Source organism: Trematomus bernacchii, unplaced genomic scaffold (assembly GCF_902827165.1).
Source record: "Trematomus bernacchii unplaced genomic scaffold, fTreBer1.1, whole genome shotgun sequence".
NCBI lineage: Eukaryota > Metazoa > Chordata > Actinopteri > Perciformes > Nototheniidae > Trematomus > Trematomus bernacchii.
The window spans coordinates 5892017-5907793 of NW_022987582.1; the positions used below are offsets into that span (position 1 = coordinate 5892017).

At 39.4% G+C, this 15777-nt stretch overlaps 2 protein-coding genes across 2 annotated transcripts; one reads left to right on the forward strand and one right to left on the reverse strand.

The window, feature by feature from the left end:
* Nucleotides 1-740: 740 nt before the first annotated feature.
* Nucleotides 741-3685, reverse strand: stmn1b (stathmin 1b). The gene is made up of 5 exons (XM_034127863.1): nt 3512-3685; nt 2336-2381; nt 1563-1732; nt 1251-1442; nt 741-1155 (listed from the first exon to the last, which is right to left on the reverse strand). Exons 2-5 carry the CDS (start codon nt 2349-2351, stop codon nt 1096-1098), a joined length of 438 nt encoding a protein of 145 aa, XP_033983754.1. The 5' UTR covers nt 2352-2381; nt 3512-3685; the 3' UTR covers nt 741-1095.
* Nucleotides 3686-8363: 4678 nt separating this feature from the next.
* serinc2l (serine incorporator 2, like) lies at nt 8364-14885 on the forward strand. Its single transcript, XM_034128095.1, has 10 exons — nt 8364-8480; nt 9327-9488; nt 9629-9816; nt 9919-9998; nt 10101-10238; nt 10363-10532; nt 10980-11070; nt 11875-12019; nt 12108-12317; nt 13171-14885. The coding sequence occupies exons 1-10, from the start codon at nt 8442-8444 to the stop codon at nt 13307-13309; spliced, it is 1362 nt and encodes a 453-aa protein (XP_033983986.1). The 5' UTR covers nt 8364-8441; the 3' UTR covers nt 13310-14885.
* The last annotated feature ends 892 nt before the right edge of the window (nt 14886-15777 follow it).

Consider the following 15777-nt stretch of genomic DNA (forward strand, 5'->3'; position numbering starts at 1 on the left):
CACTGCTTACAAGTGAGAGAGCCACAGCTGTGTCCAATAAACCTTCGAGAAGGAAAAACAATGGATTGATACACACTGAGGAAACATAGCAATCTATGAATTGTGAAATATTATAATTGTATCCCATGTTACAGTCCATAACCTTTTGGGCCTGTAAAGGGAAGCACTGTCATCCCATCGTCATTGGTTTCATGTTGGTTAAGGCCAAGTGATGTAAAGTTATCTTCTCCTTAGTTTATTTTATTACCTTGAAATTGTTCTAAGTAATTTAGAGATGCAGATCTTTTTTTTTTATTATTATGTTTTATAATTTACTTACCTATTAGTCAACATTAAGGCCTAGCTGAACTGTCTATGCCATACATTAAACAGCAATTAGGTCAGGCAACCCCTTTCATTCAAAAGCTATATCTGCAAAAAACGTATATATTTTACAATAAAGTGTCCTAAAGAGATTACATTTGTACAATGGAATCATTACGTAATCGACATAAAAAGGTGAGTGAGTGGTCAAACCAGTACAATAGAGACTGGAATTCAATTCTAATCCAAGTTAAAACCAAGTAGAGTTCATGTTACATTTCCCCCATTTTCTGTAACAAACGTTTTTTTTCCTTCTCTCTTTAATCTGTTGAGCCCCTCAAAATTATCGTTTGCCTCCTTGAAAATCACTGCTTTCAAAAAACCTGACAGCCACTAGATGTCAGTAGCGTAACACATACACAGCAGACAGATAAAGATTAGTTTGGAGATATACAGTAGACTTTAATGGTTGAACCTTGGTAAAGTACAGTAGCCTATATTTAAACATGCAACAATATTAAGAGTACTAGAACATTATTATATGATGCATTATAGGTAAGAGGAACAACTAATTACAATGAAATGCTTGAAAAAATATAATTTGTACCACAAAAACTACCGAATTAGCTGCCAAAAACACATTTCTGACTATATCCAAACCAAATCGAACAGTGAGTAACTTTTGAAGAGCATAATCAGAACTAACACAACAAATACAATGGGAGTGTGAGTTTATACAAAATAAAGCTTATCTTTGGAGATGTAAAGACTGTTTTCCAGATCATAAACAAATTAATTCTCGACCTCTTTTATTGCCTCTTTGTTCTTCCTCACTTCTTCAAGTTTCTTGTCCTGTTGGGGTGTAAAAGCAGAAGCATCACAACACTGTAGTGTTACGTATTTCAACATTAAACCTGACATATGTTGATGTGCCATTAAGAGCTTGCCTTCTCCTTGAATTTCTCATTGAGTGCCGCCATCCTGGCGGTGCGGTTCTCCTTGTTTGCCTCCATCTTTTGATTGAGTTTCTCCTGTGCCATCTTGCGTAAGTTGCAGTCTTCTTCTAAGGCCTTCTGGACGACCTCTTTCCCGTGCTCTCGTTTCTCAGCTAGCTGTTTCAGAACGTCCGATTCATGGCTCTGACAAAATGACAAAGAGAACTTTAGCAATAAGAACCTGAATCCTAAACCTACGTGCGAGGCTTAACAGCTCAGTTAACAGTTTTCACACTGTTAGCAACATATTATTTCTGACAATACCTTGCGTCTGTCATCTGCAGCTTCCAGTTTCCTCTTAATCTCATCCAGTGATGTTGGCTTTTTCTTGAGAGGAGACATTGGAACGTTCTTGGCATCTGGAGATGTGGGGCTCAGGATGACCTCAAATGATTGTCCTGACGAGCGCTTGTTCAGCTCTTTCACTTGGAGGTCTGCAGAGTTGTGATAAAGTCACGGTCACAATTTATTTGAATGTATAGTAATATATTAATTAACTTGTTGCTAAACTATGTCCTCGCTCCACTGACATTCTAAGATAATGTGTCCATTGAAATGTATTGTCTTACAAAGAAAAATTAAAGGACGTGAAGCCGGCCTCCTGCTGCCACTTAAGGGGTCACTGCTCTGTCGGAGAGGTCAGATGAGAACAATGACCCCTGCTGTGAGGCAGCCTTATGAAGGGGAAATTAAAACAAGATGTGACAAAATAAGGTTTTTAGTATTGTATAGATCGTTTTTGCAACTAGCGACACTAATACCAACTAGATCATCGACTCCAGTGACTTGTATAAAGTGGAATAACGTGTTTGAGTCGAGGAGGCACTTTAAGAGCTCTTAAGCAAGTTTGCTTTCAAATATTTTTCTGGTGAGAAGCTCTTCTAGTTAACAGTTATATGCTGCTGCTTTTTAATGGAGCCATACTGAAATTGAACAAATCAGTTAATGTTTAAAATACTTTTTAACATTACACATGTGAAATTGCATACCAAGACAACTCATCTCTTTAATTATAATTTTGCATGGTTTAAACCTACCTCCAAATTGTTCCATTTCAGCAGGGATTGTTCCTCTTTTATACCACTAAAAAAAAATAAAAAAGACAGTTTTATCAATCAAATACATGATCAAACTAGAAAGGCTGTTATTTTTGGTTAGTCAACGGTACACATATTAAAGAATGCTAATCTTGTACTCTCAGCAAGATCAGTGAAAGCAAGTACAGCGATGGTGCTGCTCACAGCTTATGTTTTGATAGATAATTGGTCAAGCATGCGTGTAGGCCTTTTAAGAAAACTGTTAGATTTTCTAAGATTCCCTCTTCTTTGTTTTTTATTATCAAAACACATTGTTTCAGGCATATATGGTCTACTGGATTACCTCCTTCCTCTATAGTTGTTTATGTTGTTAAATTTGATGACATGTGGCTGCAATGAGCGATATCAGCATAAGATTGATATGGCAGTATAGTTGCACAGAATTCCTTTACATTTGACTAATCTGTCAGGGTACAACATGACTTGACTTGTCAGGCAGAACCAGTTCTCCACCTTACTGATGCCTAAACTAAAAGTCTAATGTTAGCACGTGATGGCCACACAGTGCATGGTCTGCAGCATGGCATGAAGAATGTGGGTTTATCACTAGAGGGCTAAAAATGAGATCATTTTGGGTCTCAGTGCTTCAGAGTGCAGCATACAATGAATAAAATAAGAGTGCACAGATGTGTTATAAAAATGGCGGGGGAGGGGCAATAGAAAAGCTGTACAGGACAAACAAACACACTGGAGAAACTGCACAAAAACCCCTTTGTGAACGTTCATTTGATAATTAAGCAATAAAATAAGAAAAAAGCTGACTAATACATTTAGCAATAAAACGTTAACATTACATAATGTCGACTGAGAACAATACAGAAAGTCACACTTATTGTAAATTAATGAATAGTCTTAAAGTTTGTGGCAAGCTGTTTGTAATAATACGAAAGTTATAGGCTTTTTGAATTGTAACGTAACGATAACATTTTACTTCAGAGCGGCCATAACTAAAATAAACTAAAATACTCCGTTAATTAACGTTACAGTTGACTTATGTGATGCTGAACAGACTTCATAACGATGCTCAGTGGCCACACTGACCTTTAACTTTACCAATACAATGTTTGAATGGTCTGAAAGCCTGATTAAACATTAGCATAAAAGCATTGTTCTCACCGTCAAGTGCTGTGCTTCAGCTGAAGAGCTGACCTTCTTCTTCTCTGTGAGACGTTCAGACCGCCATCTACAGCCCGTTTTCGCGCGAAAACCTCCAGGCCCTAACCGTCACCAGCGAGGTTTGCATTCATTGGTCCAAATCCACCAATCATAGGAGGTGTTGTTACTCTAAGCGGGCGGAAAAAAACAGACATAAATCTGGCACAACCCTCTTATTATACATCCATGGCACAACCTCATGGCTGCCTGAGCAAAACAAGCCTCACAAATCCATGCTTTACCTAATATTATGTAACTCTCGATTAAATCATCCACAATATACGTAATGGGAGATTATGCACTTGCAAATGTTACACTGAACCTGGCTGGTAAATAATAGTTCAAATGGAGCTTGATTGTTGTTTATTTGTGTGGGTTTATTAACAATAGCCTACAGTAGGCCTATCCATTAATATACATTTAGCTCCATTCAATATTTTTATTAAAGTGTGAAAAATGTTAAACTTCAAAAGGAAAATACATTGAGATTAAACTGTAAATTACAAGTAATGCTGTACATGAAAATAAATATTTAATGTTTTCAGAATGCTCTACATTACTTTAATGTGATTAACTAACTAAAAGGTTGTTTTGAGACACCGTAGATATACAGTATGTTTACACAACCTTAGCGATTGACTCTTCAGCAGGGGCGGACTGGGACTGAAAATCAGCCCGGGCATCTCGACCGGACCACTTCAGTACCGCTAGTAAATTGTCAATGGGGGGGGGGTGCTAGTGACTTATCCGACCGGCCCACTCCGGTACCGGCCCATCGGGATTCGTCCCGATGGCCAGTCCGCCACTGCTCTTCAGGTATTGAGCCAGCAAAGCCTTGTGGCCTTGTGCTTCCTGACGCCAAAGGCAGCTAGGGTCAGGACTAACGGGCCGTCTCCACGGCAGCGTTAAAAAAATCTTGGAGGTGGGCGTATCTGAAGCTTGAGGATTTTTTGCGAGCAACCAATCACATGAATCTCCCGCCCGCGACATACGAAGCCAAAAAGCCCGAAGTAAACTGGATATAAACTCCCCAAAACAGGCGAAAACCTACCACTGTCTCTGCCACCTCCCTCCATGCCTGGCTCCTCCGGTTTATATCCCGGTAGGTCTGGTCATAAAGCACCGGGTGATTGATTCGCTACCGCTAATTTCTCCTCCATTTTTTGGAATATGAGGAAATGATCTGCGGTATGTCTCTCCCAGCATACACGCCGTTTGATTGGCTAGAGCTTGAACTGTCAGATTTGCGTACACGGGATTTGATTGGCTGACGCTTCCTCCTCAGCTTCAAAAGTTGAACATTGTTCAACTTTGGATCTTGAAAATCCTGAGAATCTCCGCTCGCCTGCCCACAATGCATTTCGGCGAAAGCGAAAAAAAGTGACGTCACCCCATTCAAAGTGAATGGGCAGAAGCGTTTCAAGATTTTTTAACGCTGCCGTGGAGACGGCCCGTCAGGGTGAGCGAAGCAGGCAGGACCCAAATGCAGGAGCCCATACAGGGTTTAACTGAAAGTACCTTTATTTCAAGGCTAAAGAGTATTTACATATAGACCAGAACTCTCTCCCTAGTGAACACATTCAACATTGACAAGGATCTACCAACTGAAAGACGAACAGAACTGAAATACCAGCAAGAGTGATCACCAAGACAAGACAAGACAAAGGTGGGGAGGGAGAAAAAACACAGGAGCACCAGGTGAACACAATCAGGCAATCAAACAGGAGGAAAACACTGAGACAGGAAGTAAGAGCAGACTAGGGGGGTGCACACCTTTCAGAATAAAACGGGAAAACAAAGACAACCAATACAAAATAAAACACAGACAGATCGTGACACATTGAACTGTGAAACTGACCTTGCCCCACTGCTTGTCCTGCTGCTCATTTTATGCACTGTCCCTCTGGAATGGGGATCTTCAAAACATCATCCAGGTATGGTGCCGGGTCCACAAAGAGTTTCTCAAAGATGAGGTCCATTAGGTCCTTTTCATACCCTGTGCAATATTCACAAAAACTTAATTTGGCTTTTTCTAGTTTGGGGAACAAGACAAAGACTTGAAGTCTGTTTCAAATGTTCTTATAATGAGATTTGAGGCTTAGTCGAGTGTTTTTTTCTTTCGTTTATACTTATTGGCTGGGATTTCAAAACTGTGGTGCCATAGTAAATACAACATGGACAATACATTATTATTATTATTACACATGTGTATGGAAACTAAAGCAATATAACATTTACGGAAAGTTGGCACCGTCTTCATTGGCTCGGCTCCAACTCCTGCCTTCATGTCAGCATGTTCGTTGTAGTATATGGCAGGTAGAGTCTTAAAGTAAAAACACAGGAGAAAATCATGAATGTAAATAATAGCAGTCCAGAGTCACACCACGTGCCTCCTATTATGGCAGGCTCCTCTTTAGATCTTCTTTTCTGATGTGTAAATTCTCCACCAACCTAATTTCTCTGTACAAACATAAAATGTATATAAATGTATATCTACATATATATACATATATGAATAAAAAAACGTGTTGGTCTTGTGGTCTATCGTATGGTGTCATATTGAAACATCTGCAACTGCATGGCTTTGAAGATATATTTCAAATTAAAAGGAAGGTTTATGTAGTAGAATTTTCAATAATTTGATTTGAACAAGAACAGGTTGGCTATTCCAGTGCCGGGAGTACTGACAATAGGTGCAAAGCTGTTCCACTGAAAGGAATGTACCAATCCTTTGGGTCTTAACATCACAGGCCCACTTGCACACAAGACAAACAGCTCCATAATGCAGGTCTCATATACTATGATTTTCTTAAATCTATGGGGGACTGGATGCTTCACCACTGTAACACAAAAAAGGTTATGAGCCATTTTGCAATTTGATCCATCTATCTATCGATTGATCAAGTGGCTAAAATAACAGAAACACTGTGGTCAGCGCAATGCAATACAGTTCTACATCACCGAAAACGACATCCTCCAAAGTGATCATACAGTTGAATCAACACCTCTCTAAAATAAAGTTCAAACAGTAACAGAACATTATAACCTCCATGAATGTAGGTTTCTTTGCAGTGTAGTAGGGATATTTGAGTAACTCATGGCTTGTTGACTCTGTTGAAGCAGCGGTCAACTCTGCAGGGTCGTAGGTCAGTTCCAGCTTTTCTGAATCCACCATTTGAAGAGTCCTCCTCTTCTTCCTCCTTTTCGTCCTCCTCAATGGCCAGTATTGGTCTCTTCGATAGTCTTTATTTTGTTGTGGGTGTACTAACACAAATGTATTATATTGAACATCAAATGTCACCTGTGTTTAACCAGTGGTGCAAGTACATTTACTCAATAACTGTACTTGGGAACAATTGACATATTTGACATTAACATATAATTACAGGTTCAGATATCCAGCAGCAGTATACAAAGTTAAAAAAAGTTGCTCCACTTGTAAAAGTTGCAGAAACATTAATGCATACAAAATAATAATCAAGAATATTCATATATTTTTTATATATGTTTTGAAATGGGCCATAGAGCACAACAAGTATTTTTACTTTTTAGGATTAAGTATCATTCGGAGCTAATACTTTTGTAATTTTACTCAAGAAAGATTTTTGAATAGAGGACTTTTACTTTTTTATAATTCACCATTGCTACTTTTACTTAAATTGAACATGACACACAATTTCCCACTACAGGTAATAATCCTAGTAGATTTCAACAAAATACAATATATTCATTGACAGACATTGTCCAAATATTCATCTCTGTTCTGCAAAAGAAATCATCCTACACCAATAGATTACAATGGCACAGATTGCTTGACACTGAAGGGGATCTTACTTTATTTGAACTGCCTTTTATATAGCCACCAGACAGACACTTCTGTGGAATCAGCATACCCTCTAGTGGTAAGAATAAGTCATAAACCACTCACCAATGATCTGACAGTTTATGTGTGGCTGCAGCTGCTGGTGGAATAATAGGTGGTGTTATGCTGGGATAGTATATGTTATGTTTGTGTCCGAACATGGTCCCTATTGCTATTGTACATGAATATGTTTGAAATGGTTATATGTGTAAGGCTTGTTTATCAGCCTTGAAAAAGTACTGTCTTTTTATTTTATTGTATAATTTGTATTTACTATTGATTATTATGTTCTTTGCATAACCATCTACAGTACATACCTATCTTTTGGATCTCCTCAAGGCAATGTGACCCCTGTTAATATTCTCTGCAGATGTTTTAATTTACAAAAATATATATTTTTTCCTTGTCCAAGAGGAGAATGATTTTACTAAGCCTACTCTCAATCCTCGCTAAAGAATGGATTTAGTATCTGGCACTGACATATTCCATGTTCCTTGTTAGATAGTCTATTAATAACACAATCACTGTTGGCTCCCCACTGAGCTAGTGCACTACCAACAGCAGGGGCTTTGAAGAGGCTTCTTTCAGCACTTGACAGGCTCTTTCTTGATATCCTTGTAGTTAAACAGACACTCAGCTCCTGGGATACTGAGCGAAAGGACAGATGGTTGATGTCAAAGTCCCCACAGTTAGTTTCCTGTTCACTGTACCCTGCAGACACAACTTACACATATACACACGAACCACGATGTGTTATGTTGGAAATAAAAACCATGATACAACAAATTAACAACACAAACATGTGTCATGATATCTAAAACTGCAGTATAAATGTATCTCACACAGTCACATGCCTTGGTGGGGCCAGTATCCAACATTTGAGGTATTTTATGTTGAAAGGGGTGTCATTTGAGGTAATCGTGAGACTCTTATTTTGAAAAGCGAGTAACTTCCGACTGTTTGTTTTCTCCAGGCAGGCGAAAGCTTCCAGTCGATAGTACACTATCATATCAGGAATTTAATGTGAAAATGGGGGCTTGTATGGCATTATGTTCTTTAGCCAGCTGTGTAAGTATTTATTTCGTTATGATTTTATCGGTAGGCAAAGCTCGCTCTCGTCGTCCAAACAACCTTAGGTGAGCTAAACTAAGCTTAGCTGGGCAATGCATAGCTAACGTTAATGTTACATTAAGCGACAACTTACGTTACCTTCAACATTAAACTAAACCGACTAGAACGAGCCGTACTCGACATACTATAATTAACGCTGTACATTTAAAGGAAGTTGTCTTAGCAATATAGTGAATCAGCAGTGTGAATAGTGATCCAGGAAGTGTCAGAACAGGCCACTTGCTATATCCTAGAACCATTGCACCTAGCTAATGTTGGATAATGTAGCCTCAGCCAAATATCGACTCATCATATGCAAACACCGTTAGTTCAAAGTGGTATGCTTCTGCTAGCTCCATTCTAGGATAACAGCTGTCTGGCCGATAAAACATTACTGTTACTCCATGCAGTTAAAATTGGCTAGCTACGTCACTGTCAATGTCAACAAAAGAGATGCACGTTTGTTTTTCTCTGTGTTGATTTCTCAAAAGCCAGGTGGAAGTACAGCCCTTGTTACATTTTCTTTGCGAACTGGAATAACATAAGTGTTTTGCCCAATTTGTTTTGACTTCAACGGCTATTTAAGTTTTATGTGTGGAGTAAAGGCTTATCCACTTGAATCCATTATTGCAAATTCAACCTCATGGTTAATCATTTACTAGCCGGATTGCTAATGGAACAACATCTAATTACAAATGGCATTCTGCCAAAGAAGTTGCCTGCATTCATTTGACTGTTTCTGATTTTTAAGTGGCTCGAACTCTGTCTTTTCTCCCTCCCACTCATCATCTCTATCATTCCCAGGCGTCCTGTCTGTGTGGCTCAGCACCATGCCTTCTGTGCGGCTGCTGTCCCTCCTCCAATAACTCCACCATCACACGGCTGGTTTTCTCCTTCTTTTTGCTGCTGGGGACCATGGTGTCTGTCATCATGATCCTTCCAGGAATGGAGACACAGCTCCGTAAAGTAAGATCGCTCTTCCTCTGAAATGTGTTACTAAATGCTGTTACTACAGATAAAGTTCTGTAAAAAACGTTTGCACATTCTCTACACTTAATCTTTTCTGTATACACTTATTAACACACATTTGTCTTGCGGTTCTTTAGATCCCAGGATTTTGCGAGGGAGGAAGTACTATACCTGGTTTAGAAAACCACGTTAACTGTGATGTCATTGTGGGCTACAAGTCTGTGTACCGCATGTGCTTTGCCATGACTTGCTTCTTCTTTCTGTTCGCCGCCCTCATGATTCGTGTCCGTAGTAGCAAAGACCCACGTGCAGCTCTTCAGAATGGGTAAGTGCTTTATTAGGCTGTATGGAATATATGTGTAATGGGATGTGCCGCTTCAGTCTGTCTACTGAACTGATGGTGGGTTTGTTAATGTCTATTTCCCAGGTTTTGGTTCTTTAAATTTCTGATCCTGATTGGAATAACAGTGGGAGCTTTCTTCATCCCTGACGGAACCTTTCACACTGGTACTAACATGCTTTGTATTATTACTATAAACAGTGATATGTTTATTTCTGATCAACAGTTTTAGGAAACGTTATAAGCTGTGTTTGATTTCCTCTTCACAGTGTGGTTTTACTTTGGAGTGGTGGGATCCTTCATCTTCATTCTAATCCAACTTATTCTTCTCATTGATTTTGCCCACTCCTGGAACAAGGGGTGGGTAGAAAATGCTGAAAATAGTGACAACAAATGCTGGTTTGCAGGTACAGCACTCACTTGAAACAGGGGCTTCTTGCTATGTCATTCTACATTATGCAAAATAATAAATATACACTTGCCATAATATTTGAAGCCATTCGTGTTGAGGTATGTTCTTGTCATTCCCAGGCCTGATGTCTTTCACCTTCCTCCACTTTGCACTGGCTATCACTGCTGTGGTGCTCTTCTACGTTTACTACACACAGCCTGATGACTGCACTGAGCACAAAGTCTTCATCAGCCTCAACCTCATCTTCTGCATCATCATCTCCGTTGTCTCCATCCTTCCCAAGATACAGGTAAGGCTCAGTCTATGGCCTAATTCAAATTAATCAAGGTATATTATGAATAACTTCTCATCTAATTTTAAACTTCATTTGTTTAAAAGCCTTTCTGCAGTAGATAAATGAGGATAGTTTAGTTTTGCTCTTAAGTTAGTGTTAGGTGCAGTTTCCAAAAGTTATAATAATAATAAATAATACATTTTATTTGTTAAGCCTCTTTCATACAAAAAGATGCAGCTCAAAGTGCTTCACAATAAGGGAATGCATACTGTAGATACTAAAGAGTATAACGTAACATGAAAAGAGATGTACTTCAACATCTTTATGGATAATCTGAGATATTTCATTTAAGTTTCAGTTGACTTTTTGATAGAAATAGAAATACTTTACCGTTTGTTTCAAGGCAGTGGTTGTAACATTTTGGCAAAGTGACTTAATGTATGTTTGTTCTTGTTGTAACAGGAAGCGCAGCCACACTCCGGTTTGCTCCAGGCTTCTCTCATCTCCCTGTACACCATGTATGTCACTTGGTCTGCAATGACAAACAATCCGAGTAAGTGCCTTGCTGTCTTAGTCCACAGTTGCAGCTCTTTTCGGTTGCTTCTGGTTGCATCCTCAGTTTCAATCCTACTTACTGTTTTCTGTCAAAATATGTATTTGCTGATTACCTGCTGCAGCATTTTGATCATTCTGTTGAGTTTTCTATGGCATTTTATAACAAAAAACAAGGAACAAAGGGCTTGTTTTTGCTGATAGCTAGCGTTCTTTCCTTGTCTCATTTTATCTGCCATTCCTAAGTGAATGGCAGCAATGGGCAAGATTGTGGTGAAACTAGGGGTTATTTTATCTACACATAGGACATTTAAATCCATTCAGACACAAAAGTGAAAGCGGTGTCTGGGAACAGATGCTTATTTTACATCAGGAAACAGACTAATTAAAAACATAGAACACTTCAACATACGATAGCACTGTTGGGATTGTGCTGGTGTTCCATTGTTGATTGTTACATTTAAAGAAAGCTATTTTCAAAGACTTTTAGAAGTTCCCTGTGTAGAGGAAAACAATGGTTTTCATAGTCATGTCAAAGTAAGAGACAGGAATGTAAGAATGGAAAATTATGTAAACTAGGTTATACAAATATTTCCACATCTCAAATCACTAGCTGTTCGGGCCTCTTCAGTGTCAAAACTTCAGTTATTTACATATGAAATAACACATGTTCACTTCCATTACAGTCAACACAAGATTATGTTTAGTGCAGACAAGCTCACTACTGTATGTAATGATGTATTTTTAATAACTTATAACTTATAGTGTATTTAATGTCTAATTCACATGTGCTCTGATGCCTTAGATCGGAATTGTAACCCCAGCCTGTTGAGTCTGGTGTCGAACGTCAGCTCCACGGAGCCCTCCGCTGACCCAGGACAGGTGCAGTGGTGGGATGCTCAGGGCATTGTGGGTCTGATCATCTTCCTCTTCTGCACTCTCTATGCAAGGTATGGTCAAAACCATCACAGATTAGATTTTATATTCAGTTTTGCATTATATTTTATTTAAAACTCTCTGTCTCCTTCTCTTCCCTAGTATTCGGTCATCCAGTAACACCCAGGTGAACAAGCTGATGCAGACGGAGGAGGGTAAGGGGTTTGGGGGAGAGGGTGTGGTGGGAGAGGACGGCATACTCAGGGCCATGGACGATGAGGAGGAGAATGTCTCCTACAGCTACTCCTTTTTCCATTTCCACCTCTGCCTGGCCTCTCTGTACATCATGATGACTCTCACCAACTGGTTACAGTAAGTATGTCTCACTTGCCGATTGTTAAATACTACATAAGAGGCAAGTAGGAAAGAGAAGAATCCTCCTGTCCTTCAGACATTTTGGCATGTAACAGCAGGAAAGTTGCATTCCTCTTAATTATGGTAGTTTTAGGGTCCTGGTACTGTGCATGCTGCTATCACTATCATGGTTTACAGGGACACCTAATGGAGCTAAACCATCTTTGACAACATTATTTTAACCTGTGATTTCTATGCTTGATTTCAAGTCAAAAGGTCTAGGGTCACTGGTGATCAACAGATACGATTTTGGTTTGATTTTGTTACCGAATTCTTACTGGGGAAAAAAAACATAAACATATTGATAGCTACAGCATATGTAAGAGATACAAAAAGCAAAAATAATTTTACTTCCAAAATTGGCAGCATTTGAAATAACTTTTTAAGTTGTGAGCCACAGGTTTGATGCTCAGAAGTTGTTACTCATGCATTGTAGGCCTCCAGCACGGCCACCAGAGGGCACATTGCTTCACCTGAAAGTAATCTATCCCTTCAACTCAGCTTGAATGTGATTTTCTGAAATCAGCTCAATTTAGGAAAAAAGTATAAAAAATGTCCAATAAAGTGCTGTTTTTGATCATTCAAAGTCAAAATTCAATGTTATTGTTAATTCCTTTATTTGTGTTATACAGACAGGGGGGTCGAAATTCTGTTTCTCACTATCCCAGAGAATAAAAAATATTTAAAAATATATAAAATAAATATATACATAGGCCCCATCTGAAAAATGTTAATACATGTATTTAAATACATTTCAGTACATACATGTTGTTGAGTTGGTTTGACTAAATGTTCCCTCGGTCCTCCTCAGACCGGATACCACCACGCATGCCATGCAGAGCCGCATGCCGGCTGTTTGGGTGAAGATGTCCTCCAGCTGGCTGGGCCTGGGGCTCTACCTCTGGACCCTCATCGCCCCTCTCATCTTCCCTGACAGGGACTTCAACTGATCACCTGGTCCTTCAGCTGTATTTGGTTGTTATGTTTTCTTGGCAAGTGATTTAGGCGATATGAAGGATGCTCTGAAGGAAATAGAAAGAATAGTATAAAAGAAATGCTTTTATTTTTTTTTGTAATTAATTGCCTTTGGTGTTCTTATGCTTGTGTTGTTTTACTTCACTCAATATGATTATTTAGTGGGACAATCCCTACAGTTATTTGATATTTGTAAGTGGATGTTTAGTTAGCCTGAAGTTTTGGCTAGAACTTTATTTTTTCTTTTGCCAATTACTTACCTTTAATGACCTACTCCCTACCCGCCCTACCTTCTGCTGGATGTAGTCTGAACTATCACAACAACAAGGCACTTACTCGTTACCTCAGACACTTCACTAACAGATTACCTTTTAAAGGGCCTTTGAGTTCTCTGATTGGCCAGGTCTGGTGTCCTTGATTAGCTTGACTTCTTTCATGCTGGGGCAACCAGGGGAACCCCTCTCCGGAGCCCCAGAGTGAGTGGAGTGTGAGAGTTAGATAAGACTAATACGACACGCCCTTCACATCATAACAGGGCTTCCCTCTTGCTGCTCTCTGGATGCAAATCCATGTCATACCACCTTGAGCCGGGGAGTCTTAATAGACCACCAGTGTAATCTCAGCTCTTCCTTTTCTGCTCCAACATAGGATCACTTATCTCCGGTGCTAGGCCTTTCCCTTGTCTGACTGTGTTCAGCCTTGTACTGCCACGGGCAACGCTCTGCACCTGTATAGCAGCGTGTTTGCAGAAGGGAGACATCGATTGATCTATAGCAGTCAGCACTATGCGATGTGCAGCGGTACGGTTCAGCAGGTGATGGTGTGAACTCTGCAGTGCTCTCACAAATGTCATTATTTCAAGAATGTTGCAAAGTGTGTTATTGAGTTAAGTCAAAAAAAAAGATTTTCCGTTGTAGTTTACAATGGAATTACAACACATTTGTAATTTTCATTGCTGTAAAATGTTACGGTATGTTAACGGTTGTGATGGTGGTACAATAACTAAATGCTTAATGTTGTAGTTACCTCAATTTCAATAAGAATGAAACAGGGTGAAAAAAGAGCTGTATATTTTGTACAAAAAGTCTTGGGTACCATCCTGAAAATGTTATGTTAAAATGTTATGTTGTGCTATTTTCAAAAATGCCCACTCATATCAGATGTTCCTTTTCTCTGGCTGCATATGAGTATTGTGAATGGAGTTTTTCAAAGTGCTGTGATACATTCAAATCTTTTTAAATTAATTTCTTTATTGAACATGTTAATTGTATTGTACATTTCATCATTATCCCCCTACTTGGGTGAATATTTAGGCACAATATCCCAAATAGTATTGCTACAGTGTTATATTGCGACATGTACCATTTTGAAACACTACAAAGTGCCTTTCTGTAGTCCTGCGGCTCAAAAGGAATGTAACACTAATGCTGACGTGTACCTATAACGCCTTGCCTTACATTGTGGTGAGTCAGTCATTGCATGCCAATAAGGGATCGGCCTATGACATGAATTAATATTCTAATCAATGAATAAACATTTGTTTTTAATGAAGATAGAAATCTTTCACTTTCTTTGTCTGAATGGAACCTCAATATTAGCCTTACAGTTGTGTCCCATGAAAAAAGTTGAATGGTCCTCACTGTTCGCTACAAGGATGCAAGTTTAAAAACAACAAAACATTGAATTAAAAATGAATTACTGGGGTACAATAATTAGCATTGAGGTCAACAATATGTTAAGGTTTAGAGGGATTTAGTTGCCTCATCGATGTGACACCTCCCCGTCTCTAATGTGTTGCCAGGGTGCATACAATCCGATTCCTTTCTGTACATCGGCCCATAGATCCAGGTCATGGGGTACCAGAGTTTGGGACTGATGGTTTTGTACCCCATCTTGTTCTGTACTCTGGGTGAGGCATCATGTGTAGATGAAGCTCCGAAACAAGCCATCGCTTGACACATGACTTCACTACCAGCGCTTTACATTGGACGGATAGTCTTACTGTTTGGCCTTTAATCTCTGCTGTGTTTCCCTGTTAGCCTCATTAAACATTAATACCGTTTCTCTCTCACATCTGTCTTGACCCTTTACTGATTTGTTCTTGCTGTTGGCTTCCTGTCACAGAGGTCCAAAGTTATATTGAAAGACTTAATAATAATAATAAATAAATAAATATAGCTCTGACCAGATTTTTGCCCCTTTTACTCTACTATAAACCGAAGCAGTGTCTGACGTGTCCCTTGTTTTGTCACGGAGACAGAGATTCGTGTGCCAGATCTTTCAGCCACTGCTGTGATATTTCCTTCTCGCCTCGCTGGCAGACGAGGCCTGTTGGTTTTGGACGCTACCGTCTCTCAGACCAGTTGGCACTGTCTGGAACTGTTCAGGACACACAACCTCCTGTCGACTTTCAACCCGCCCACAACACCACCCCTCGTTCAGC

Excerpts from the sequence above, each read along its gene's own strand:
- serinc2l (XM_034128095.1), top strand. The coding sequence starts at position 8,442 with ATGGGGGCTTGTATGGCATTATGTTCTTTAGCCAGCTGT. Across the intron at positions 10,533-10,979 it reads CCATCCTTCCCAAGATACAG|GAAGCGCAGCCACACTCCGG; the intron begins GTAAGGCTCAGT and ends TTGTTGTAACAG. Across the intron at positions 11,071-11,874 it reads TGCAATGACAAACAATCCGA|ATCGGAATTGTAACCCCAGC; the intron begins GTAAGTGCCTTG and ends CTGATGCCTTAG.
- stmn1b (XM_034127863.1), bottom strand. Across the intron at positions 1,443-1,562 it reads CTGCAGATGACAGACGCAAG|AGCCATGAATCGGACGTTCT; the intron begins GTATTGTCAGAA and ends TCATTTTGTCAG. Across the intron at positions 1,156-1,250 it reads ATGAGAAATTCAAGGAGAAG|GACAAGAAACTTGAAGAAGT; the intron begins GCAAGCTCTTAA and ends ACACCCCAACAG.